We start from the raw sequence: 27,571 nt of genomic DNA, 5'->3' as shown, positions 1-27,571 counted from the left end.
AGTGATGAAAATTGACGAGCTGATTAGCGTGATTTAGGAACGACCACGCTTGGACGACATTACAGAGAAAAACTGCGTGGGTTGAGTCAAAGCGAAGTCCTGACAGGACATGGAAACCGCCGCCGAAGGTATGACGGGAGACGACCTCTTAATTACGCACAGAAAGTAAGTCGTGATCGGCATCAGGCTTGAGCAGTTGAGGCTCGACGTTCGGCCGATTATCGGCTTGGTCTGTTGAGACCTTAAAGCAGGCTTCCCAAATCCTGGTCCTCAAGGGCCAAAGTCCTGCATGCAGGTTTTACGATGTTTCCGTTCTCCAACGCACCCGATTCTAAAGATCAGGATTGTTATCAGGCTTCTGCGGAGCTTGCTGATGAACTGATTATACGAATCAGGTGTGTTGGAGGACAGAACCATCTCAAAGCTGATGCATCCTGGGACCAGTGCGTCTTATTGGGTCCAATGCATGGTTGGGTCAGCGTGTCTCGGGACCAGGGATGTGTTGGCCCGCTTGCATGGTGGGCGTGGCTTATTCGGTCAATGCATCTTAAGACCAGCGCATTATTGGGTCAATTTGTCTTCGGATCAACGCGTCATGGAAACGAGACATAATAGACCAGCGAATGGCTGGGATTCACGTCTCTAAGACCGGCGCATCCAAGCATCGTAGGACCAGAACGGCATTGGATTAGGACTGACGTTGAGGCATCCTGGTGTTTCAGCGGCAGATTTTGGCCACGGAGTGCAAACTTTACAGTTTTGTTCCAAAAACTGAGAAACCTCAGGCATGTCAAGTCACATCAATGGCGCTCGTCTCCAAAACTGCATTTCCTGCCTTCTTTTTTTTTGTCCTTGTAAAACCAGTTGGGCTCATGATCAGGATTCTTCTCCTCTGGCGCACAAAGTGGACTGAGTGAAGATTCACGCGATAACCCCAAGACCCGCCTCTTGTCACACACTGGCCAATCACAATGGTTGCTTTTAGGAGCAGGATGTGACCATTAAGAGGCAACCCGGAGTCCTGCGTCAACGGACAAGTGGGGCAAATGTGTCTTAGGACCATCCGGCAAACGTGTACCACTGAACAAACAAAAACAAACGAAATGTTATCGGTGCGCGGGATGTGAAACGAATCGAGACGGTTTGATTTGAAAGTGGCAAATGATTCGATTCGGTTCGATTCAGTGGGATTACTTTTGTACGGCTCCGTTGGAGGAGGTATGACGCAATGAGTTTCATTTAAACACACTTTCTTATTCAATAGATTTACTTTATTCTCATGACTGGTTATTTTGGAGATTCTCACCGAGGGCATCAAAACTATGTATGAACTGATGTCGAGTTATAAAAGAACAAAAAAAGGGAAATCACTGAAAACACATTTTTCATGTTCTTCAAAATGGCCACCTTTGCTCCTGACATTCCTACCCCTGGGAACTCCTTAAAGACGGTTGGAAAACCCCTTTCAGGTGACCCCTGACCTTTCGAAGCTCATCGAGAGAATGCCAAGAATGTGCAAAAAAAGTCATCAGCAAAAAGGGTGGCTATTTATTTATGTATTTATTTGATTATTTTCACCTTTTTTTCGATAGTTTTGATGCCTTTAGTGAGAATAAATGATGTCATGAAAATAAAGCATGCACGAGAAGGCCCGTACTGTACTTTTGAGTGAACTTGTCAAAAATGCCTTTTTTTTTGGGACGATTCATCTCCAATAAATTTCAAAGTGGAACGATTCGATTCGATGCACTCGCATCTTTTAAATCAATAAACGATTTTCTGTTTCCAACGGCTTTTCACGACACCCCTGGTGCTCCGATGTTGTAAACAAGTCCTAACGAGAGGAGGTTGCTGATTTTTGCTGATGACAATCTCTTCTCCGTTTCTCTTATTTTGGTTCTTTTTTTTTTAGCATGAAGTGTGTGTTTTCCAAACATGCAAAGCGAGCCTCTCGGCCCAGCGCGCCGCATAAATACTTTATTTATTTATTTATTTTTTTATTATTTTTTTTAAGAGCTCAGTATTGTTCATTGTTATTGCCGCATGAATACTTGATGCGCTGTTAGGTGAGCCTCGTTTTTTTTTTGTCTCTCGTACGCGTCACGTTTGCGGCCTTTAGAGGATCCGCCGTCATTACGCAATCGCGGCACGTTGCTCGCCCGCCAGTCGCCGGGGACATAAAAAGGCGTCAGGATGGCCGGCGCGTGCGTGTGCGTGCGCGTGCAGTTGTCAGATTCCCCAGCTCCTCCAGTACAGGAGAACTGTTACATAAAATGCTCATTTTCATGATTTACACGTTTAATTTCCTTTTTAAAAGCATGAATAAATTGGATTATTTGCTTATTGGCCGTCCCAACGCAACAATAGGCGGGAAATTGCAATTATTAACAAATCACGTCAGGAAGCAAATGATCGCGTTTAACAACAATTCCGCTCGTGCATTTTCATTCGTGCTGATTTCGTAACGCTGCTCAGCGGGCGCCGGCGAAGTCAATTTATCGAAGACGGAAAAAGAAACGCGTCGCTCGTTTGTGTGTATTTGTCTTCGCTCATGCTCAAAACCCTCATTGGCTTGGAACCCTATTTGGAACCCTAATACAATGCTGGGTCTTGAAATCCTCATTCAAAACCTTCACACTCAACCCACATTTTCACTGAAGCAACCCCCTTTGCTCCCGGCTGTTTTACTGGATTTGGACTGATTTTGCAAGGCCCACAGAATATTGTGTACTATTTGCTATAAAAACATGGAAAGTACCAAAAGAAAGATTGGAGTCTCTTCTTCCATCAGGAAAAAAAAAAGTATATTTCTATCTGCAATTAGCATTATAATATAGCTAGGTGTCATCATCAATCACAAAGTCTGTTAAAAACACTGGGAAAAAGAGCTTGTTGCAACATGGCCATTGCTGATCTCTTATACTCTGCTGCCTTTTTTTTGTAATAACTACCATTGCTTTAAACGACCTCTTCAGGTCAGAAGCTGCATCAAAGCCTTCTGTGCGCTCTAGCATAAAAAAAAACAACCTACAAATATCTTTTGGGGACGATGGCAATATTTAAAATAGAACGAGTTTGTACGTTTCTTGAAGCAAATGAGTTGGAAGCCTGAGCAACCCTAAGACGAGTTGGAAGGCTTTGGAACCCTAAACTTTCTTAAAACCCTAATTTCACACTGCAGCCCTGGCTCGAAAACCTCATTTTTGAAACCTTAACCCAAGTCCTGACGTCCGTAGCATTTTCTCTTTGCTCTGCCGATTTTCTGAAACCTGCGAGCTGCGGTTTAAGCAAGCAACCCGCTGATAAAAAGAAAAAGAAAAAAACCAACTTGCCACTGACCGAGCGGCTCGCACTCGACGCGCAATTGGAGCGAGGCCAGCGCTCCATAATGGGGCGTGGGAGAAGGACCGAGCACCTCGGATAATTCAAAAGGCGGACGAGGACGGCGCCGAGGATGAGGATGAGGATGAAGATGAGGATGATGAGAGCGAGTGAGGGGCGTCCGCTCCTTTCTCGTTTCAGTTTTTAAGTCAAACTCAAAGCCACAATGAAGCTTGGAAATAAGTCGGACCCGTGATTGGATTGAAGTCGACGCGCCAACCCAACGTTTGTTGAGCCGAGGCACGTACCTTCGCCTTCCTGTCGCGATGACTTGTTTGAGATAAATAAAGATCAAATTAGATCAAAATGACCCATTTTCCAAGTTGAAGTACAATTGTTAGCTTTTTTGCTAACAAACTTGGCACCAACAGAGAATTTTAAAAAAAAATGTCTCATTTTGACGTATTTGCACTGAAAACGGTTGCGATGCTTTTGCAACATTGATGACCCAACATCGTTTGTTTGCTATGAAACTTCAACTCAACAGATTAAGAAATGGTTTGATGTATTTGCAATGAAAACAGTTTAGATATAAACATTTATTGGTTTGATTTTAGAACATTAAACATTTCGGGTTTAAACTGACCCATTTTAAGAGTTAAAAAAAAAAAGTTATAAATATCAGTATGAAACGTCTAATCGACAGAAAGTTAAAATGGTTCACTTTCGCATATTTTCAATGAAATGTTCAAACTCATTTGCTCCCAAAAATGTATAAATACGTTCTATTTTAAATATTGCCATGGTCCCAAAAACATATTTGTAGGTTGTTTTTTTTATGCGAGAGGATACAGAAGGCTTTGATGCAGCCTCTGAACTGAAGACAATGCATGAAACAATGGTAGGTATTACAAAAAAAAAACGGCCAGCAGGTGGCAGCAGAGTATAAGAGATCAACCAGGGTCAGACTTGTGAATAATGATGAATGCTATATTCTACTGCTAATTGCTGCAAAACGGAAACATAAAATTTTCCTGATAAAAGAAGAGACTGTAATTTTTCTTGTGGTGGGTTCCATGTTTTTTTTAGCAATAGAACACAATATTCTGCGGGCCTTGCAAAATCAGTCCATATCCAGTAAAACAGCCGGGAGCAAAATGGCTGCCTGAGTTAAATGTTTGTTGGAATGTTTTTTTGTGACATGAAACAAAGACCGGGTCAAATTGACCCATTTGAAAGTTAAAGAAGTATTTCATGATGAGAATCTGTGGGATGCGTTTTTTTATTTTTCTATCGTTAAATTGACCCGGGAACATTATTGCTGTTCCTGAGAATGCAACCTAACGGGAAAAAAATCTTTTCCATTGAACAAAGGGATTTTTTTTTTGAGAATGCAACCTAACAGGAAAAAAATCTTTTCCATTGAACAAAGGGATTTTTTTTTTTGTCAAGAGATTGTGGAGGTGTCCCTAATGAAGTGGCTGGGAAATGTAAACGAGCCTTGCTCAGCACGCACACGCGAGCCCACACACGCACTCCAACCTCCTCAATTTGCACTCTCGCAAGGGACCGAACGTACCTGGTGGCTGTGAAATGCTAATGCGAGAAGCCGGGTGGCTGCCTGGCCCGGGCCCCGCCTCCTCCTCGCTTTGCGGGCCCACCTGCTCGCCCAGACTGCTAACGGCGTGAAGCTGTCGGCAAAAGAATACATTTCCGTTAACGTTCGTCCCCGTCGCTTCCCCTCTCCTTTTTTTCTTCTTTCACTTTTTGCCGCACCATCACTCAAGTCCCACAAGCGGACTCATCAGACCGCTGCGCCATGATTGGACCTCTCGCGGGGAGCATCCGCCGCGCGGCGGCAACAAGCATGGATACCTTGAAATGTTGACATTTGCAGTTTTAAGTACTTTGTGGAAACTGGCAGTAAGGTTTTAAATCAAGACTTTTGGACTTGGATAGTGAAACCCTAACCCTGTCTAAAAACTAGAGCAAGCTTTCAAATGAGGGTTTCAAATAATTGCGTCAAGGCACAGTTTCAAAACGACATATCGGTTAAAGCCAGTTTGAAGGCAGAGTTCTGCTAGAGAAAATGCAGTTTTTACAGCCAAATTAAGGCTATCAATTTGTATAAGCGTTTTAAAGCCAGGGTTAGGATTTCAAAGGTTGCATCAGTTTTAAGACAGAGTTAAGGTTTTAAAATGGATTTGTCTTCGTCAGGGTTTCGAAGCAAAGTTTGTCGAGCGCCAATTTGTTGTTTTCCATTTTTTGCAATCGGCAAACATGCAAAAGCGACGGCGGAGTCAGACGTGACATTTGTGGCTTTCCCGAAAGTTTGTTATGCCGCAACCTCCTGAGAGCGAGCTGATGCCTTCCTGACTCGGCAACTGGGTCACACGCACACACGATAATAACTTGTGCGCGCGCGCGCACACACACAAAATGCTCATCAGCAAGCGAGTTGGGTTTGCATTTGTTTGCTTGCAAATGACACTCGGTGACAACTTTTACAAAGTTGATCTGGCAAAGACGATTCTCGCTCGCTCGCTCGCTCGCTCGTTTTGCATTTTATATTTAGCCCAAAAAAAGATGCACATTTAAATTAGGGTTTTAAACCAGCGTTCATGTTGGGCTTAGGGTTTTAAATTAGTATTTGAAGCTAAGGTATTGAATCGGTGGAGGCTGATTTCTGCGGATCTCACGCGGCTTCGTCTGTCCTTCCTTCCTTTTCTCGGTCTCTACTTTGGTCTCTTGAGGCCTCCCTGATTTTATGTTTTTTGGATTTGTCGGGGTCTGGATGTTTCTTGGGCTGGGGAGGAGTTCTGGTGGGGGGTGTCGGGTCGGTGCTGAATTTCACCTTTCTTGGTTTTCTTTGGTCCTTCCTCGGGTCTCCTGGTGTTCGGTTTAGGTTGAACGGTATGAGATTTTTTCTAATAGGTTTTTTGGTGAGCTAACAAATACACGCACGCACGCACACACACACGCACGTACATACACATACTCACCCACACACACAAAAAAAATAAAAATAAAAGAGCAATGATGATGACATTTCCGAATGAACAATACTGAGCTCTTAAGAAAAAAAAAAAAAAAGTATTTGAAGCTAAGGTGAAGGCTAAGTTCTCAATTTAGGGTTTGCAGCCAGGATTCGGGTTTTGAACGACGGTTTTGAAGTCAGGTGATGGTTAGGGTTTCAAAGATGGTTATCAATTTGAGATCAATTTGCCGCCACATTGAGGTGACCGGATTCAACAGCTCTTTGGCGGCAAGAGTGAACAGATGGCGTTTCGGGAGCATTTTGGAGGATTTGGAGTGTTTTCGGAGCACGTGGCTGTTGATTTTGGTGGCGGCGGCGGCGGCGAGTGACACGCCAAAGCTCGTCACTCGCCAGGGTGCGAGTCATGCGGGCCGATTAGCTAATCTGTGTTGAAAAACCTGCTGCTGCTGCTCCTCACTCGCGATTTGCCTCAAGCAAATCCAGGATTTACTCTTTTTTTTTTTTTAAGAATGTAAACTAATGCCAAGTTACGCCGATTTTTGCCGTTTACTGCACAGGGAGGCAGCGTAAAAGGGGCTAAAGTCTCAACTCTGGCAAAGCAAGCATGTGCTGAAGGTCTGCTTGAAGTTTTTCCGTCTTATTAAAACACGTGCCTTCATCAATGGGGGGCACTGTGACAAGACTTTCTTTAGACCGCGGTGGTAAAAACTTTCATCCCAGCAGGAGTTTTTCACGCGGAAGAGCGGCGTTAGCCAGCAAGCGGCAAACAGCTGGACACAAATGGAAAAGTGAGCGCGATAAGACTGCCTCAATTTACTGGGCTAGCGCGGCGCGGCGGAATTAAAACGCACGCGTCTCACTTGAGAACTTCATGCAAAAGGAAGCTGGAAGAGGAAATGAAGACCCCCATCGAGCAGCAGAATGTGGAAAACATTCTTAGTAGCGCCCGCAGACTTTGGACTCGTCAGCCCCTGAAGCTGCTTTTTGGCTATTTCCAAGGATCCCTTCAAACGACAAACCATTAAAAAAAAAAAAATCGAATTACAAACGCATACGTAACACTACGACGGCGTATTAGGGGCTTGTATCATTTCTTGGTCAAAGGGAAGGAAGGTCGAGAAAATGTTCCACTTTACAAAGTGGCAAATTTGTGAGTGAGAACAAAACTCGCACATTTACGAATTTATAAAGTGGCAAATTTGCGGCTTTATTATGCAGAAAATTTGCGAGAAAAAAAGTCCGAAACTTACAAGAGATACACGTCGCGTCCTACTCTGATGTTTGTGCCAATACTTTTCGGTCGGGTTTTCAAATAAGGAGATAGTAATTGCTGAGCAGAGATTAACCATATGATGTTTGAAGCGTTGGGTGCCAAAGACGCCTCACTTTGCGAGGGTTCCGCACGCTGAGGTTCAAGCATTTAAGTTCATTTGTTCCAATACATATTGACTTGTATATTTATGTTTCCAGAATGATAATTTACACATTCATACATTTTGGTATTTTTTTTGTGCAAGTAGTTTAAGTTGATGTGTCGAATCTGCTGCTCTCCGTCATTCACTTGAATTTATTGAAAGTATGCTAGCTCCTGATTGGCTAATATTTTGTCAGCAGGATCAGGAAGTGTTGTCGCTCTCGATGAGTAAAGTTTAAATTAAGAATGAATGCATGCGGCCTTTTCATTTTATAAACAGTGTCCCACCAACGAATCCTCACGTTTGACTCTAGCTACGCTACGTGGATTTCTCGTAAGTTTCTTGAGTTTATTTCTCGCAAATTTGCCACTTTAGAAACTCGCAAATTTGTTAGTTTTTTCTCAGATTTTTTTTAAAAATAGATGTACATGGCCCTAATGCGCCGTCGTATTACACAGATGGACAACGCTAACCCGCCATTTTGTCCAGTACTTTTTCTAGTTCCACTGCATCCGGGACACTTCCTCGGATTTTTCAACTGCAGCATCAGCAGGGACGACCGAACCGCGGGGGCTTTGAAATGGCTTCAGCCGAACGTGAGCGCGCGCGTCTCCCTCGCTCACCGCGGTGGCCTTTCCCGCTCGCTGTCATGTTCCGACCCGCCGCGGCCGCCGGCTGTTTGTTGTTTGGCATCAGCGGGCGCTCAGCGTGCGGCCGAGCATGTGCCGTTAGCGCCGACGACGTCCCTCCGTCTTTTGTCGCCGTTTGCAGGTGGGCCGGCGTCCCGCGGCGCCGTCAGAGGCTGCGCGGGCAAGACCTGCGAGGATTGTTGGCCCGACCCGTGCTCGGATCTCGTCCGATTGAAGTTGTTCACATGACGGCTTCATTCGCCGTGATTTCAAATTCCTGTTTGCATGAATAAAAACAGAAGGCAGAGACCAGAAACAGCGTTTTTTTGTTGTTGTGACGTCTGACACAGTTTGGACGGGGCAAAAAAAAAACAAGAAAAATAAACACTGCTTTGCATTGTGAGGACATCAAATACGACGCCTTTGCAAATTCTCGGAGGCAAAAAGTACAAAAGTTGCTTGTTGAATGATTGCAGATGTGGCGCTGACCTCGTCTCCCGTGCAACGCGTGAGTGACTCGAGTCAACGTGACTTGGATCGGAATTGTCTTGAGTCGCGACGTTGATGATTTGTGACTTGGCCTGACAAAAACAATTGAGACTTAACTTGGATTTGGGAGTTAAAGACGCAAAGACTTGGCTTGGGACTTGCTGAGGTTTTTTTTACACACGCGCGCACGCACGGGTCACATCAAGTGGCCAATGATGTCATCTTTCGATCGCATCAGTCTTCTCGATTAATGAAGATAAGATACTGCAGGTGCGCCAGCATCTACCGAAACTCAGACACAATCTGTTTCCTGCTCAGGTCATTGAATCGGTGGAGGCTGCCTGGTGTCTCGGATCTCACGCGGCTTCGTCTGTCCTTCCTTCCTTTTCTCGGTCTCTCCTTCGGTCTCTTGAGGCCTCCCTGATTTTATGTTTTTTGGATTTGTTGGGGTCTGGATGTTTCTTGGGCTGGGGAGGAGTTCTGGTGGGGGGTGTCTGGTCGGTGCTGGATTTCACCTTCCTTGGTTTTCTTTGGTCCTTCCTCGGGTCTCCTGATGGCGGTGTTCGGTTTAGGTGAACGGTATGAGATTTTTTTCTAATAGGTTTTTTGGTGAGCTAACAAATACACGCACGCACGCACATACACATACTCACCCACACACATAAAAAAAAAATATATATATATATAAAAAATAAAAAAAAAATATATATATATATATATAAAAAATAATAAATAAAGAGCAATGATGATGACATTTCCGAATGAACAATACTGAGCTCTTTAAAATAAAAAAAAAAATAAAAAAGATACTGCAGGTAAAACTGACTTCATTTGACTTATACGTTCTGTATTTAAAATCTGGTTGGGAAGTGCGAATGCTTTGTGGTCCCCAGCAGCACTGATGGAAAATTGTGCCCCCTCTATCGTTTGAGTTGCCCCCCCCCCCCCCCCCCCCGTCGATAGAGTGATTTGGAAGACAGCCATTTCCTCAACCCAAGAGACGCAATTGTGTGACCAACGCTTGTCCGTCGCACGCCGGGCGTGGCATTAGCGGGCAGAAGGCGGGATTCGGCTGTTGCTCTGCCTTTGCCGATGCCAATCTGGATGCAGATTACGCGCGTTGCCGTCGAGTGTTTATCCCCGGCTGCTTAAATCCGCCACAACTCGCCTCGCGTCGCGCCGCAGCTGGCGGCGGAGAATCGTCCGTCAACAAGCGCGGCGCCGCCTCCTTAGCATCGCTAACAAGTGTCGTGCGGGATTAGCCGTGGTTTTCCGAGCAAAAAATCTAATCAACACGTATGAATTATTTATAGAGGCGGGGAAATAATTCAGTCATCATCGCTTAGCGGTGTTTGGCAGTGGCAAATTGTTATGTACAAATACACGAATCTCAGTTTTTCACGTTGATGAAAACAATACTTCCTGAAAAAAGATTTTGAATCTAAAACATGATTTTGTTGTTGTGCAGTAGCCCAAAATGTACTGACAATTGTTTTTTGCTTCGCTTTGCTTTTCATAACGTTAGAATTGAATTTGGTGTGAAGTCGTCTTTTGATGACGTCGCGGCCGAGCGGACGCGATGCATTCGCTGCCCCCGTCCCGGCCTTGTTTTTCCCAGCATTGGCAGCAGACGACACTTTGATATTTCTGCCATTGTACCTCCAAATTTAATGAGCACCTCCACATTGACTTTGCAAATGCAGACTTTGATTTTTTTCCTCCCCAGACTGACAAAAGGTTTCTTTGACTTTGCGTCCGGATGACAGTCGCGCTTGTCGAGTCGCGCTTGTCGAGTCGCGCTTGTCAGCAGAATTCGTTGGCGACATCCAACGTTTTTTTGTCTTGTGACTTGAGAAACCTCAGCAACGTTTGAGGCGAGCACGACTCGCTTGCCGTCACACCCCGAGATTCAGTTCACAACAAATCAAAAGACGACATTTCCCTCTCTTTTACTTTTTGACTTCTGTGCACCAAAAAAACCCTCCATGAAAAAAAGTTGTGAGTCAAAGCGCACTCTGCAATTAATTGAGCCTACGTCACACCAGCGCAAACTTAGAAGCCGATGCGGTCTTGCTGAAGTGGAGAATAATAGAATACTGCAGACTTTTTTCTGGATGACGATGCACACGTTGTAGCGCAAATAAGACTCACTTTGAGGTGTCGCTAGCTTTAATTAGTTGAGTAACTTTAGCATTTCTGTAGCGTTGGTGCACTCCCGCTCACCCCAGCACACACACCCGAAAGAAAAAAGAAAACAAAGATCTTTATTGTCGAGATGGGCAAGTACCGATACCAGGGCATCGGTATCAGGCAAATGCCGGCCTTTGTTTTTTTTTGTCGGGTACTTGTGAAAGCTGCCGATGCCAGCCGCCGATTCTGAAAGAAAGAAAAAAAAAAATAATCTGACAGTGAGTAAATCCTCACCAGCAGTAGTTGCCGCTATACTGATCCATTATTATTATTATTATTATTATTATTATTATTATTATAGTGTGGTAGTCTAACACGCTGCATCAGAAAGAAAAGATCACTGGTTTTGTAAGAGTTAGGGTTTCAAATTGCTGGAAAAGATACAAAATGGGTTCAAACGAGAATCAGGTTTCCAAACACTTTTTAAGTTAGGATTTCAAATCAGGGTTTTAAGACTGGGTTCGAGTTTCAAACTAGGGTTTGAGTATCAAAATTGGGTCATTGGGTTTTCAAACTAAGGTTTTCGAAAAAGGGTTAGGATTTCAAATTGCGGTTTGAAGCAAAAATGAGGGTTCCAAAAGTGATAAAGGGGTTTCAGCTTTAGTTTGAAGTTTGGGTTAGTGTTTCAGCTTTGAACTTGGGTTGAGCATTTCAATTACGGATTCAAACAAGAGTTGAAAAAAAAGCAACGCGTATGTCATGTGCTGCAATTGCTTTCAAAGTGGAAGAAGACTGCAAATAATGTCGTTAGTTTGCAAAAGCACAAGTGAGGATGAAAGGCTGCCTTGTTGTGACTCGGGACGGGTTCAGGGTGTACCCTAACCGACTCAGGGTGTACCCTAACCGACTCAGGGTGTACCCTAACCGACTCAGGGTGTACCCTAACCGACTCAGGATTAACTCCAGACGGGACCCTCCGAAAATGAAGGCATGACATGGAGAACACTCCTTCAAAATGTCTTGGGCCTGGAACAAGCAGGTGCACAACTTTGAAGATCTGGCCAACAAGAAGAAGAAAAAAGAAGGCAGCGGCTTCTTCTTCTTCTTTCTTCTTCTTCTTCTTCTTCATGTTTAATTTAGTCTTTTTTTCACCACTGTGCTGATTGCAGGAGACAAAGTCCCCCACTCTCTTTTTATGGGACGCACACTTGCGTAATCAAAAGCCTTTGGCGGCTACCTTTAATAAAGCCCGTCAGGGAGCGTCTGATGAATGACGCTGACCTCGGGTGCGAGCCGTCAGTCAGCACGCGTGCCGCCACGACCTTCTAAGCGCCGTAACGTCTTCACTACGAACCGTCGCACCAAGGACTGAGGTGGCCCGCCGTCCTTTGATGGCGGGAGGCTCGTTTGAGGCTTATCTGGGATTGGTCGCAATTCAGATTCTCATGTCCATCACTTTAAGATGGGGAAGGGTTTTGACTTAGGGGTGAAACCGAAATAAGGCTTTCAAAAAAAAAAAGCGTAGGAATGCAAATTCGAGTTTCACGCCAGGGTTAGGGTTTCAAATTAGGGTTTCAAATTAGGGTTTCCATTTGAAAGTTGTAAATCTTCGTTAGCGTTTCAAGCAAAGATAAAAATGTCAGGAAAATGTTTTAAATTCGATTTTTAAAAATGAGTTAGGGTTTAAGTTAGCATTTCAAGTCGTGGTTAGGGTTTTAAGCAAATTGGAGAGTTTCTAGCCAGGGTTAAGGTTTCAAGTCCGGGTTCAAGTCTTGGTCAAAGTTTTGTGAAGATTCGGGTTTCAAATAAGATTTCAAAGAAGTAATTGGATTAACTTAATTAATCTTGTAATCCCACTTTTGCTGTGCTCTCTCCCGCAGGATATCCATCATGGCTTGTGGGATTAACCTCCTCCGCGACTAGAATCGCCCGCGCCTTGACGTCCGTGGCTCAGCTGGGAAATTCCATAATGTAAAAAGGACCTCGGCTTTTTGGACCATGACCTCCCCTGGATTTACTGGGGCTGCTCTTCTCCTCATTGGGATTTAAAGTTTTGCCTTGGGAGAGGTCGGCAGCGGTGGCGGCTGCGAGGAAATTAAGGTCCCGGAGCGCTGGGATAATCTTACGAGACGCCGCGCCATGAGGATAGCCGGCGCGGGCGGGCTCTGCCCCGTCCTGGTCTGCCTCTGCTTCATCCAGAGGGCCCACGGGGCGAGCCGCCACCTGCCCGCCAGGGCGCTGGCCAGGAACCCCGGCAGGAACCAGAGCAAGCTGGCCAACGGGGAGACGGAGGTGCACCACAGGCCCAAACGGGGCTGGATCTGGAACCAATTCTTTGTTTTAGAAGAACACATGGGGACCGACCAGCAGTACGTGGGGAAGGTAAGAAGGATTGGATTCATTCTCAATTTCGTTTCAGTAACACAAAGAGTCTCGAGAAATGTCAACCCGCGGAAACACACAAATCTATTTTTTTAATGGAGTCTCGGGATTCACTGTAACAATCCTAAAAATGGTGCAGGTCCTACTCGGAGGAAAGAAGTTACTTTGTGACCATTTGAAGTTTTGAGTCTGACCAAATGCTCAGGATATGTGGTGGTGGTCCCTCAAGGGTCAGTCATTGGACCCCTTTCGTTTTGGTCTTACCCTTGAGTAAGAGTCATGGCTATGCCAATGGCGCACTGAAAGGTTGCATGCGCCGAGCAGACCAGGAGAAGCTTGTCCATGCCAGACTTGACTTGATAATTGGACTGGTCTTCTGACTGGAATCCCTCAAAAGAGCATTAAGAGTTCTGACCAGAACACAAGAGAACACATTACTCCAGTCCCAAAGGACTCATACTGGCTCCTAGTCAGCTACTTGTAATAATAACAATAATAATAATAATAATAATAATAATAATAATAATAATAATAATAATAATAATAATAATAATAATAATAATAATAATGCGTCAGATTTGTATTGCGCTTTTTAAAATCTCATCAGACACTCAAAGACGCTTTACAATGGAACGGATACATTATTCATGCACTTACACGTCCACGCTGTCGTGGCCGTAAGCTACTTAAGTAGCCACAGCTGCCCTTGGGCAAGGCTGACGGAAGCGCGGCTGCCAGTGTGCGCCTACGGCCCCTCCCACCACCACCAAACATTCGCACCTTCCATACACCGGTGTGAGTAGCACTGGAGGCGATGCGCGCCAAGTGCCTTGCCCAAGGACACGACGACACGTGACTCGGGGAGAGCGGGGATCGAAACAGCCGACCTTCTGGTTACTGAAGGACCGTCTCTAACCCTGAGCAACGGCCGCCAGTGGTCCATAAATCACTAAATGCTTTTGGGTCCTGAATATGTGAAGGAAATGCGAAACCATCCGAGGTCAGCAGACCCTTCTTCTATTAGTGGAGCTCAGAGTTCAAAGCAAACATGGTGAAGCAGCTTTTAGCTGTCACGCTGCACACAAATGGAGTAAGCTGCCCACTGAAGTGACATTTTTCAAAATTGGACCAGAACATACTACGTATGCATGGAAAGTGAAGGCTTGGCAAAGTTGATGGGCTGACTTCAAATCTTCAGGACCCGAAGTCAGCAAGTCTTCTTCTATTTTGTTCTGACTTTCACAGTCATTTGGCGGCATTTTTTTGGTCTACGTGTCAGTTGTCACCATCGCCAAATCTTCATGCAGGAATGTGTCAACCGCAATTTGTATCTTCTGGAACGATCGTCTGCTCCAGCGAGCACTTAAGGCAATGTTCCCGCCGTGGTCGAAAGACTTGGCTGCCATGTTTTGTTTTTTGTGGCGCTTGCCAACGCGCTGCACTCAACGTCAGCATCGCGCCTTCTTCTTGTCTTGTGATGTGGAAATGCAGGGTCCGCTTTTTGTGTTTGTTGCGCTGTCATTAGCACCACGTCAGCCATGTTTTATTCCGTGTGATTAACGAGGACGCCGCTCCACTCGGCAGAGTCGCCCCCTCCACGTGCGGCATCCTTAAACCGAATGATTAGAACCCGGGCTCTCTGCGGGAAATGAAGCCAGATTTGATCTCCGGCTGGGAAAATGAAGCGCGGCGGCAGAGGACACCGGCGGCCGACATTGTGTGGAATGTCATTTCAAAGTTGTGCCTGGCTGTGCCGGGAAGTCACGAGAGGGCGTTGTTGGCCACGTGACTGCTCGCGCCTTGCGTCGGCTCCGCCAGCAGCCGCGGGGAGTCACTTAAGTCCTCGTGGCTTTGCAGATTGCCCGCCCTTATCTCCCCCAAATGCGAAAATGTGTTTCTCCGCTGCACTGATCATTATTCGAGGCACTCGGGCGCGGGCTAATCCCCTCAACTGCGCTGCCAGAGCCAGAAACGACAGCATACTGACTGCACATATGTCTGTATTCCTTTTGGAAGAGAGAAAAGCGGGATGATGTGCTCGGGAAAAAAGGCTGCAACAACTGCAAATATCAGTTTCCACCTCAAAAGTCTGTTTATTGAATCAACGGATGCCGGCTGTGCCTGCCGGGCGGGAAAAGCCGCAAAGGTGGGTTGGAGCGCGTTCTTGCGAACATGCGAAGCTCCAACGCACCCAAAACAGACAACGTTCACAAAGCGTCTCGTCCTGAGAAGCGGACTCCACCAGGGAGACGGACGGGCTCGCTACGGCAAGCCTGTTTAATCGTCCTGGTGATTTGTTTTAAGGCCGGGTCCTTGCAATCGGTCCCAGATTGGAATGAAATGAAACATTCAAAAAGGATAAAAAGACACTTTGTCCTCATATGCTTTTGCCAGAGGCTGCTTCCAGAAAAGGACTTTTGGCCACATGATGCTTAAAAACCTTCAAAAAGATGACATGCCCACTTTAGATTTTATCAAGCCGTTGAAAAAAAGGACATCTGATTGACACTTTGAATATGTCACAATGCGAAACTGGTCGTGACTCGGAATGAGTTGCAATCGGACTTTTTGGATGTGAATTGATTCGATCGTCATTTTCTTTCTTTTTTTTTTTTTTTTAAAGAGCTCAGTATTGTTCATTCGGAAATGTCATCATCATTGCTCTTTTATATTTTTTATTTTTTATTTTTTATTTTTTTTTGTGTGTGTGTGTGGGTGAGTATGTGTATGTGCGTGCGTGCGTGCGTGCGTGCGTGTATTTGTTAGCTCACCAGAAAACCTATTAGAAAAAAATCTCATACCGTTCACCTAAACCGAACACCGCCGTCAGGAGACCCGAGGAAGGACCAAAGAAAACCAAGGAAGGTGAAATCCAGCACCGACCAGACACCCCCCACCAGAACTCCTCCCCAGCCCAAGAAACATCCAGACCCCAACAAATCCAAAAAACATAAAATCAGGGAGGCCTCAAGAGACCAAAGATCGTCATTCGCTGATGTTAACACGGATGGCAAGTGGAGATTTTGGTACGAGTCGGAGCTCTCATCACAACAATATGAAAGTCTACGTGCGGACTGAGGTCGCCCCAAAATTGCGTCGCTTTATCGAATACATGATACGCAGAATAAACCGTCTGCATGAAGACTTGGTGATGGGACCGACCAACCGTAAGTGATGCCTCTGTCGATGGTGAATCGCATGAAAACAAAACAAAAAAACATGGCGACAGGCCCCGGAATTTGACATCCATCAAGTCGGGGACATCTGATTGCCTTGTTGACTGAAAAAGCCGCCTCTGATCTGCATTGAGCAACTCGCGACTGTTGAATTAAATGTGAGGTTCGAAGCCAGCCAACGACTGCGAATTGCGATGAAAGAGAAGACAAGATGCAGATTGAGCTGCTGACAATTGGACCGATCCATGAAAAAAAGGACATTTAATGGTCTTTTTGAGCAGGCAGTCGCACTGCCGTTCAGTATCGACATGTCGACCGGCTGCTGGCTGAATGAACAGTGGCGCCGTTTCCAACGACTGTAATTGTAACCGTTGTTTCCTCTGCAAAAAAAAAACGACTTCCAAGGAAAACAGAAAATTGGCTGACCAATGTTCTAGAAACGTGAAAAACGAGGACAAACGTTTCCCACGTCTCCATCGCAGGTTGTGTTTGCATTGCACTCGCTGATGTAAGGCTTGCAAAGTTCGGTCTTACTGAGTCAGCAGAGCACTTGGCCACAGTTTTTTTTTTTTTTTTTTTTGAACAAGCTGTGAGCGTCAACAAAGCTGGCTCCCGAACTCACTCTGCGGTCTGCCGCTCGCTGACTAAGTCCAAGCTGCGGTTTCCCAAAACACCGACACTGGCCAATCGCACCGCTGAGAGTGGATGGAGGACGAGCAAAAAAGGGAAGGAAACATACGTTTGGAATTGATGCAGTCTCGACATCTTTTCCACCATCACGTCACGTTCACAGACAAGCCATTGTATGTCATTGTTAGAGTAGACAATTTAAGTATTGTACTCTTTGCGTGTTCAATTAACTGAATGGTGAGATCCTGGTGAAGAAGTCCCTTTGCAAAGGTAAATAATTATCAGAAGCTTCTGAGGACAAAAAGCTGATGACACTGAAGTCGTGTTCTATCAGGTTGTCTGTCTCGTCCCCCGTGGGGCATCAATACTTATTCAAAAAAGTGGGAGACTAGAAGTCTCCTCCCATCAGCCCACAACACACCCGGCCACAACTCAGCGAATACAAGAGAATCTGTTCCCATGGATATAAATCAGATTAGAAAAAATACAATAATAATAAGCCTGACTCCCTTCCGACCAGTAGAGACCGGCCCTCCCATTTAGAGATAGCGAATGAATGTTTGAACTCGTTGCCCTTCCTCATGAAAGTAACACAGACAAGAATACAATTCATTGAGCCTACACTGAGTCAACTAAATCCAAAACAAAAAATATAAATTAAAACTAAAAAACAATGTTAATAACTCATCATCATTTAAGGCAGAGCGATTGAGAAAATAGGGGGGAGGGGGGGGGGGGGGGGGGGCTACATGATGATTTATTTTAGCTTGCCTCAAAGGAGACGGAACACTGACCGTAATTTATATTTCAACAAGTAAGTTGGTTTAAAAATAGATGAGTTGGAAATTCAGACGTAGTAATTGGAGGGACTGGCTAATTAATTGCCTTTCACGTTGCGTGAAATTACTGTTGTGAAGCTGACGTTAGCTAGCAAGCTAGCCCACGTTTACTAAATGACTCAAGTTGCGAGTGAGTTTCGGATCGGTGAAGCGAAAAGGGCCACAATTGTCAGTTGTGTCGGACGTTGTCTGAAAAACAAGAACAAAACACATCGAATAAAAGAAACTAGAGTCCACTTGCTTCCATTCAAGTCTTGCGGGTTACATGACAAAAGAAAAAAGAAAAATACATTTTAATCAAACGTATCAGTATTTTTTTTATTGTAAGTTAAGCATGACTATTAATAATAATAATAAAAATAATAGTAATGAAAGATATATTTTTTTAATTAGTCTGAAGCCCATTTCCGCCAGTGGATTTGATTTTACTGTATTTTATTATTTTCTTTTTTAATGTCAGAAGCCAGTTTCTGTCTGATGGTCCGCTCCAAAACTACGGTTGGAAGTAGGCAAGACAAAGAAAAGTCAACTTTAGTGTTTCGTGGCCTGCCTATGGTTGGACATTGGTTGGGCACGGTGGTCTGACGGAAAACAAAAACAACGATTTTATTTTCCACTGCTGGAAACGGCCTTCTTAGAGCAATAAATAAATAAATAAATAAATACATAATATTTTCCCCTACTGCAAATGTTTTTTACAGTATATACACACATATATATATATATATATATATATATATAATGCCATTATGCTAAATCCTAAATCTAAACCATGTCTGTCTCTTCCTCGCCACCTGCTTTGCAATATTTAATGTGTCTGTGCAATAATCCATATCATTTACAAAACTGCTACTTCGTCCAAATGTCTATTCATGATCTTCTTCTTATCTTTTGTCATGAAAACCGTGCTTTTTGTCTCTGACACGTAGCGAATGTCAAGTAAACAAACCAACAAGAACAACAACTTCATTTCGCGACCCCCCCCCCCCCCCCCCCAAACGATGGAGGCAGGCGGGCCGATGCGGCCGTCGATACCGCCGATTGCATCGGCCGATGGCAGCGGGTTTGACATTCAAAATGCGAGGACGCCAAGGCTTTGATGGAGTCACTCCAGCGACGCGTCGGCGGGCGACTCCCCAGGCGTGCTCGCCGATAAGCGCGGACACGTCCGAGGATCTGACGCCGACGTCGCTGATAAACCTTCAACCGCGGAAAAAAGACGCTGACGTGTGTGTGTGTGCGCGCGCGCGTGACTTCTGGGTTAGGCTAACGCTATGCTAACTGAAGGCTGCTGCTGTTCTCTCGCGACAGGTTGTCCCAATAAATTTGCGTACTCGTTGACAGGCCGTTACTCAACAGAGTGACCCCCCATTGCATGACTACATATACATATATATATATATTAGAGACATTTATGTTTATGTGCTGCTAAGGATGGAAGCAAAAGCGTACAGCTAATCCTGGCCGATGATGAAGCGGAAGGAAAAGGGACACAAACGTTACTGAGGACTCAATATGACATGCGTGTTTACATAGACGAGGCCTCCAGATGGTTAGCGCAAATAAGAAGGAGGGAAAAAAAATAATGATGTGAACTGGCGCCGATGCGCTCGCTCCTTAAGTGGCCGGCGGGGCAGGAGAGGACCCTCAATTAGCCCGAGTTTCATTTGGCCGCAAAATGCGTCTTGCCCGTATTTGCTTTGAAAGCGCCGTTTTCATTGCTGCTGCTTTTGTTTGTCGGGATTACACAACGTCTCCGCACAACGTTGTGGAGGCCAAGCAACACGCCAATTCCATTTGGATCACGACTAATTAGGCAGAAGAGATGCTGCAAATATGGCACATTAACAGTCGAGGCTGCAAATGTGCTATGTCAGACATGAATACGATGCAAACACAGTGCGTTCATTAAATACGATGTTGAAGGTGTCTGAACACTCAAATATGATGTCAATGTGGTTTAAAGGCATTTTTTTTCCCAGAGGAATTAATGGGTGTCAATTATGTACACATTTTGGCTATTCGTGGGTTTGGTGCCCGCAAGGTACAATAAATGAAATGTTTAAATAGATTGCATTGATTGGACCATCTTCTTATCGGATCATCGTGATCGGTTCTTTTTTTCTTTTTCTTTTTTACCCGCTGATCGCCGATCGACTCTAACCTCCTTAACATGTAAGTACGACGGCGTATTTGACATAGAAATCCATTTTTTAGAGGGCGGGGGGCAATATTCTGGGAAAACAACTTTATAAATTGGTATATTTGCGAGTTTTCTTCTCGGAATATTGCCCCCGCCCTCTAAAAAATATATTTATACGTGGCCCTAATACGCCGTTGTATGTAAGCACGTACATCAAACGGAAAAAAAACAATGCGGATTAAGGCCGGCTGCCTTTTGAATGTTATGGCGTCAGTCTGTGACAGAAAAGAAAAAAAAAATGTTGATTTGAACGTATTCTTATCTTTTGAGCATAGAAGGAAGTCGAGGCTCGAAATGGAAACGTGAATTTGTGATTAACACCTGCAGTGTCGTTCCAGCCCGGAAACGGCACCTTCAAATTCTCTTTGTTCTCCGCTTCGTCAAAAATGCATCAAGTCCTCGCGAGTCGCTTTGTTGTTGCCGAGGAGAGCTCAAAGGTTGCCACTCGCGCCCAACTGAGATTTTTGACAGCGCCTGCTCCTCCTCCCCCCTCTGCTGACATTAGCATACGCGCAGCCAAACACGGCTACTTTTCTTATTCTTCTCCTCCTTGTGTTGTCTTCCGGCCCGCTGCGTGCGCGCGTGCGTGCGTGCGTGCGCGCGCCGCGACGTGACAGTTGCCTGATTCTGTCACCCAGCAACACGTTTTAAGACCAATGAATAAAACATTGAAGTGTCCGCCACCAACGCGAGACAAGATGGAGGCCGACCGACTCTTTGCGTTCCATCGAGCGACGCTTCCAAGTTTGAGAGGATGATCTTCTCATCGGGCAACATTTTGTGTCATCGCTTTTCCTTTTGCAAAAACGAGCTATTCCGTCGTGTTGAAATTGGGAGTCCAATCGTCTTGCAGCGTCATGTTTTTTATGATTTTATGTTTTTTGGATTTGTTGGGGTCTGGATGTTTCTTGGGCTGGGGAGGAGTTCTGGTGGGTGGTGTCTGGTCGGTGCTGGATTTCACCTTCCTTGGTTTTCTTTGGTCCTTCCTCGGGTCTCCTGACGGCGGTGTTCGGTTTAGGTGAACGGTATGAGATTTTTTCTAATAGGTTTTCTGGTGAGCTAACAAATACACGCACGCACGCACATACACATACTCACCCACGCACACACACACACAAAAAAAAATAAATATATATATATATATATATATAAAAAAAAAATAATAATAATAAAATAAAAGAGCAATGATGATGACATTTCCGAATGAACAATACTGAGCTCTTAAAGAAAAAAAAGAGAAAAGAAAAAAAAAAAAAGAAAGAAATTGGAGTCCAATCGTCTTGCAGCGTCATTGAAAAGTGTCCGTCTCCATAGCCGAGCTGTCATTTGCCGAACGCGTCAGGCCTCCCGCAACGGTGTCGGTGGGGATTACGGGACACCTTGTGGGGATTAAAAATGTTCTTGACAGAATGGCCGCTTCACTTCTTTCCCAGCAGTCGCTCCTCGGTGACAGCCCACTGAGCAACGGTAATAAAGTGCACCCAACACCTTCAAAGTTGCACACACACTTGCCCCCCCCCCAACCCCCCCCCCCCCCCCCCACACACACACACACACACAATTCCGATGCAGCGTCCGTGTTCTTTTCCTTTCATTCACTTCATTTACAAACAAAATGGCATCCATCTTTCTACAGTACTTGTAAAATCGTCTTTTATTATAGACAAACTCTTTTTTCATGGCGCCCCCAATGTTCAAACTCTGACATTGCAGTCAGGACAATCATGATGTCAAACCTCATATCAATTTCTGTCCCTCTCCCTGAGAGTCTTGTTATTGTCTGTCTACATGACATCAAATAAGCATTTACACTGCAACCATTCGTGCTAATCGTGTTCCATTTTGTGTTGGCGTTAAGCGAGTGGACTTTCCTGAGAAAGGTATGTGGTTTTAGGGCCGTGCAATTAATTACAATTTTAATTATTACACCTCACGATTACAAAATTGCTTTAAGCGTAAACAAAAATAAAGGATTATCAATACTATTTTTGAGTTGTTTAAATGTATATATTTAATTTAATAAAAAATTCTAATCCAAATTTGGTCTTAAAGAAATAATTGCAACAAAATGTATTTGTCTTAATATTTTTTTGCGTTTCAACATTTTTTGGTTTTGCGCCAAAAATCAAATGATCATCCTCATCGTGATTTAAATGATTACCAATTTTCATAATCGAGCAGCCCTATGTGGTCCTAATTCTTTTTTGTTTCGCGTTTAGTTTGACAGTAAACTTCAAGCCCAAACTGCGTCCTTCCCGCACGTACAAGTCTTTGAGATCTGCTGTTTTGTTTGTTGCGACGTCGCCATGCTTGCCATTCTGTCTCCTTCTGTTGGTCATTTATTTATTTATTTAGAACTGTCAAGTGACTTTCGTTGCTCTTGTAACTTGTGCAATGACAACGTATATATGTTCCATAGTTACATAATATTTAACTCTCCTTTAAGCTGTACATGTCGGCCATCTTTTTCTTCTGTCTGCCGGCCGATAGAAGCACAACCGTGCCTGTGAAAACCTCGTTACGCCGGTGAAAGTGACTCATCTCGTCGGTCCAAGCGGCAGACGACCATTCGGGTGGAGCGCGGCGATTGGTCGCACTTCGTCCGTCCTCTCCGTGACCCTCTGGCGGCCGCTCATTAGTGGCCGGGCTTAGCGTGACGGCGGCGAATCAGTGGCGAGCCAGCGCCGGGGACGGCGGCGAGCTGATTGGGAGGAGGCGATCGGACAATCGGTTTGGGGGAAAAAAATTGATTAAATCCTTGAGTGAGGAGGAAGAACTGCAATTAAGCAGAAGTGAAGCCGCAGACGCTAATTGCAAATATGAAGCCAAGGCGCGCATCGACAACCCTTACGCCTCCTCTCGCCTGGCCGCGATAAACTCGCCACAGCCTGACTTCCAGCGGCGGCTCGTAACAAAAACTTTGTTCCTGCACTCAAGTCGATTTTGCAGGTATCTGCACTTTCCTTGCCTAGTTACATTTTTCTTTCTCTTCCTGCATTTTGACCCAGTTTGAGAGTCAACATTTTTGTCCATATAAATGCAATCACCAGATTTGGCTGTTTTCCAATAATGCGTACAATAATAATAATAATAATAATAATAAAAAAAAAACCTAACTGATTTGTGCTTTTTGCCAATGGTAATGACTACTTCCGGTTTGTGCCATGCCGACACCCCCCACGCACACAACTTTATACCCTTCAAATGCATCAGTTTCAAAAACTGTTGTTAGTTAAGTTTCATCATTATTCACAAATTTGTTGCAACACGGCCCTGGCTGATCTCTTATACTCTGCTGCCACCTGCTGGCTGTTTTTTTTTTTGTAATAACGACCATTGGGTTAGGGTTAAAAACATATAAATACGTTTTGGGGACCATGGCGATATTTAAAATATTTTAAAAACATTGTTATACGTTTTTGGGAACAAATGAGTTCATCGCGGTCCACGCTGTTAACGATTGTTTCATTTCAAGTCCACGAGGTACCCGTGACGATTCGTCCTGCCTCGAGGAAATCACGTCCTGGATGGCAGTGTCTATCCCACCCAGTGGACTTGGGGCCCCCTGACGCCTTGTCCGGAGCCAACAGTCTCGAACTTGGGTTTGAAATTGGACGGGCAAATTGGTGCTGTGGTTAAATCCATGGTAGCCACCTAGAAATAATCCACACAATCCAAATGTGAGCTCAGTAGCGCCTTAAAGCGTCGATTGACATCCAAGTGCTTTGCAATTCCATCAAATGTGATGTTGTTGTCCAGCAATTCAATTTGTTGAGTCGAGTTCCGGAGCCGAGTTGTAAGATTGCATCCGCCATTTTTATCACACACTTATCCCCTTTTTTGTGACCGCGGCGCTGGAGATGATGCGTCTTTACGAGAGGACATAACGGACGGCGGCGAGCGCAGAAGAGATCTGCGGCGCGTAGATGAGACGGATGGCGTGGATCAGAAGCACGGAGGGCGACAAGCGCCCGGCTGGGTACGGCACGTTTGGTGCAAAGGAAGTCGGATGAATGAAGGTCACAGTAAAGCTTCAAAAGCGCGAGATGGAGGATTTGAGCAGCGACATTTGCCGTTGTGTCATTTTCACACGCATGCGTTCTTCTATTTGATGCTTTTTACTACAAAAAACGGCTTGTGGAAGTTCACGTGTGTACGGAACACACGGCGGCGGCTTTAAAACACTACTAAGAAGGCCTAATAGTGTCTTGTCTTGTTGTCTTGAAGTTGAAACCCTCATTTAAAACACTACCTGAGGCCCAAATTTAAAAAATGGCGGTTCTGATAATGGATGGCTGTTTGAAACCCGAACTTGAAAGACTAACAGTCACCAAGGCTTGAAACCTTCATTTGATGTGAAACTGTGATTAGAAACCCGAGTCATGCTTAGACAGACTTGAAAATGTATCCAAAACCCTCATTTTAAACTCAAGCTTGACACATAGACTTGAAACCTTACATCTGCCTCCAAACTTAAAGCCAGGCTTTTTTAACCCCTAATCTTTATCCCTGGTTTTAGATCCTGTTCCGGTTGTAAACCCTAACTAGAAACCCTAACTTTTGTAGGAAATCCCAACCAAGACCTGAAAGTCTCATTTGAAGCCAATTATTGAAACCCTAATTTCAAACCATGTCTCGAAAACGTGAACTTCAAAACCAAACCCTGATTTGGAAACCGGACGTTTGCTTGTAACTCGAACCAATGCATGGAAACCTTTTGACAACCTAATTTGAAACCCCATCCATCCATTCATCCATCATCTACCACTTCTCCGAGGTCGGGTCGCAGGGGCAGCAGCTTTAGCAGGGAAGCTCAGACTTCCCTCTCCCCAGCCACTTCAACACGCTTCTCTGACAGGATCCCAAGGCGTTCCCAGGCTCGCCAAAAGACATAGTCTCTCCAGCGTGTCATAGGTCGTCCTCGGGGCCTCTGACCGGCGGGACTCCTCTCCAGGGAGGCGTCCAGGAGGCACCCAAACCAGATGCCCGAACCACCTCAACTGGTTCCACGCAAAAGTGTAGCGGCTCGACCGGACACCCTGCGGAGGAAACTCATTTTGGCCGCTTGTATCCGGGATCTTGTTCTTACCTATGGTCAAGACCCACAGCTCGTGACCATAGGTGAGGGTACGAATGTCGATAGACCGGTAAATCGAGAGCTTTGCCTCTGGACTCGGCTCCTTCTTCACCACAACGGACCGATGCAAAGTCTGCATCACTGCAGACGCTGCACCGATCCGCCGGCCGGTCGATCTCCCGCTTCCAACCTCCCCTCACTCGTGAACAAGACCCCGAGATACTTGAACTCCTCCACTAGGGGCAGGATCTCATCCCCGACACCTTTTCCGAGTGAGGACCATGGTTTCGGATTTGGAGGTGCTGAACCCAGAATTTTTAAAATCTTAACGTGAAACCTTGAAACCCTCATTTGAAATCCTGATCCTGCCTTGGAACCTTCTTTCCAAACCTTAACACCGGCTTCAAACCCAAACTCGACACCTTAACTCTGCCTCACAAACCAACATGTCTCAACAATCATTTGCAAGCCTACCCCCTTTTTCCAAGTCCCATTTGAACCGTGCTCTGCAATTTTGCGTGAGCTTGCGCTTCTCATTATCTCTTGCAAAGTTGTGGCGTGTTGTTGATAGAGTAAAGCGTCTCTCGATTGTCTGCCGGCATCGCCTCGCTGCCGTCGGGTCGCTCCCTTGAGCGCGAGATGAAATTATGAGCCGGCTTTTCCTCGCAATGATCGCAGCGCCGAGACTCGGCTGATCTCTTTAAACTCCCCCGAAATGCGTTGCCCGCCGGCCGCCGGCTGCCGGCTGCCGCGCTGCCGCTTATGTCCTCCGGCAGGCTTTGACGGAGTTGCACGCGGAGGCACGCGGGAACACAAGGCCTGGTTTTGCTGGGATTTGGGAGCGGATACTTCTCTGTTTTTGGGGAGGGACACCATACATTTCTGTAGACCTTGTCATGATCTTGCCACATCCAATATGGCGCTGACGTCCAATTCCGCGTTGGTGGAGATGTTGGATTGTTAATGTCTATTGGGGGAGCCCAGCATCGCAAGTGCTCCATTGTTCTCCCTTTTATCTCCTGCTGTTTCTCTGCATTGACTTTATTTCCCCCATTTGAAGCTAATGGCATTCAGTTGGGCACTGGTGAAATTTTCTGCATGAGCAAAATTAATCACCCGCGCGTCAGGCTCCCCCGCGCAGACGAATGATCGGCGAGATTTGAAATAATGCGACAGAAAGTTAGCCGGCGGTCCGCTTTGGTTTCAGCTGTGATTAAGGACGTAAATAAGCACAGCGAGGTCAGGATCGTAACTGCGCTTGCTTTTTGGGGAATTGTGAGAACGCGGCGCACCGCAGCTCATGATGACTGGCGCTAATGACTCGCTGTGATGACTAATGCTAATGGTTAGTGCTAATGCTCAGGCATCCTTACTTGTTAAATAACTCCGATTTGGGGGGGGGGGAGTCTCAGCAGGCCGACGTTCCCAGCTTGGAAAGAAAGTCAAGATTACGCACGTCAAGTCAGGAAGAGGAAAACAAAAAACATAGTTAACATTGGCCAACTAACACAGTTAGTCCTAATTAGTAGGACTACATCTCCCATCATTCTTAGACACGGAAGCAGGAAATCATATAAATAATTCCGGTATGATGAAAACGTTTAATTGACTAATAGGATTAATTAAAAATTTGTTTTAAGGTTTGTATTACAATTTTTTTTTTTTTACCCCGATTACTGTTTTTTGACCAGTGGTTGGTATTTATTTCTTACTTCGTATTAAAAAAAAAAGGGGGGGGGGTTGATGTTGTACTGTGTTACCGGTTTGGTCAAAGTTTGCAAATGTCCTATTATGATAAAACACAGAAGATAATCAGTCTCCTTTCATGAAGGACTACAGAAATCAGTGAACAAGTACTGCTGATATGCTGAAATCCGATTTGAGCCATTTTAAATACAAAAATGCCTCCAAATGATAAAAATAGTTGTCAACTAATTTGATAATTGATTACTTGTCTATTAATCGATACATTTTGACAGCTCTAGTTCTATTCTATTTCAACGGATTTCGCGTGTGAATCGCAACTGTGTAATTTCCATATACGTAGCAAAAAGAACGAGATGCCGGGCGGGACCTGCGTAATTTGCGAAACAAAACAATGAGGTTGGCGAAATCCAACCGGGACCCAAGGCTCAAAATCAGGACTGACCCGGTCAAATTCGGGACTTGCGGTCACCCTTTCTTTATTGGCTTATTTGTGGGGAACATCATGTAAACGTAGCATTGCACAGTTAGCGTTAGGCAGCTAACACGAACACAGCGCGCCTTTGTTTAACAATCAT

General features: G+C 45.1%; 1 protein-coding gene across 6 annotated transcripts in view; it reads left to right on the top strand.

The window, feature by feature from the left end:
• Positions 1-27,571, top strand: part of LOC147156152 (cadherin-18) — a 149,918-nt gene that overhangs the window by 79,936 nt on the left and 42,411 nt on the right. For all 6 annotated transcript variants that reach the window (XM_086065566.1, XM_086065562.1, XM_086065565.1 and 3 more), the window contains one exon: positions 12,863-13,364. In XM_086065566.1, coding sequence (XP_085921692.1) covers positions 13,122-13,364 — 243 coding nt within the window. In that variant the 5' untranslated portion in view covers positions 12,863-13,121. The remainder of the gene's footprint in view (positions 1-12,862; positions 13,365-27,571) is intronic.

The sequence above is a fragment of the Leptonotus elevatus genome, chromosome 21, assembly GCF_054856555.1.
Source record: "Leptonotus elevatus isolate MCC_2025b chromosome 21, RoL_Lele_1.0, whole genome shotgun sequence".
NCBI lineage: Eukaryota > Metazoa > Chordata > Actinopteri > Syngnathiformes > Syngnathidae > Leptonotus > Leptonotus elevatus.
This window is presented reverse-complemented; position numbering and strand designations above follow the sequence as displayed.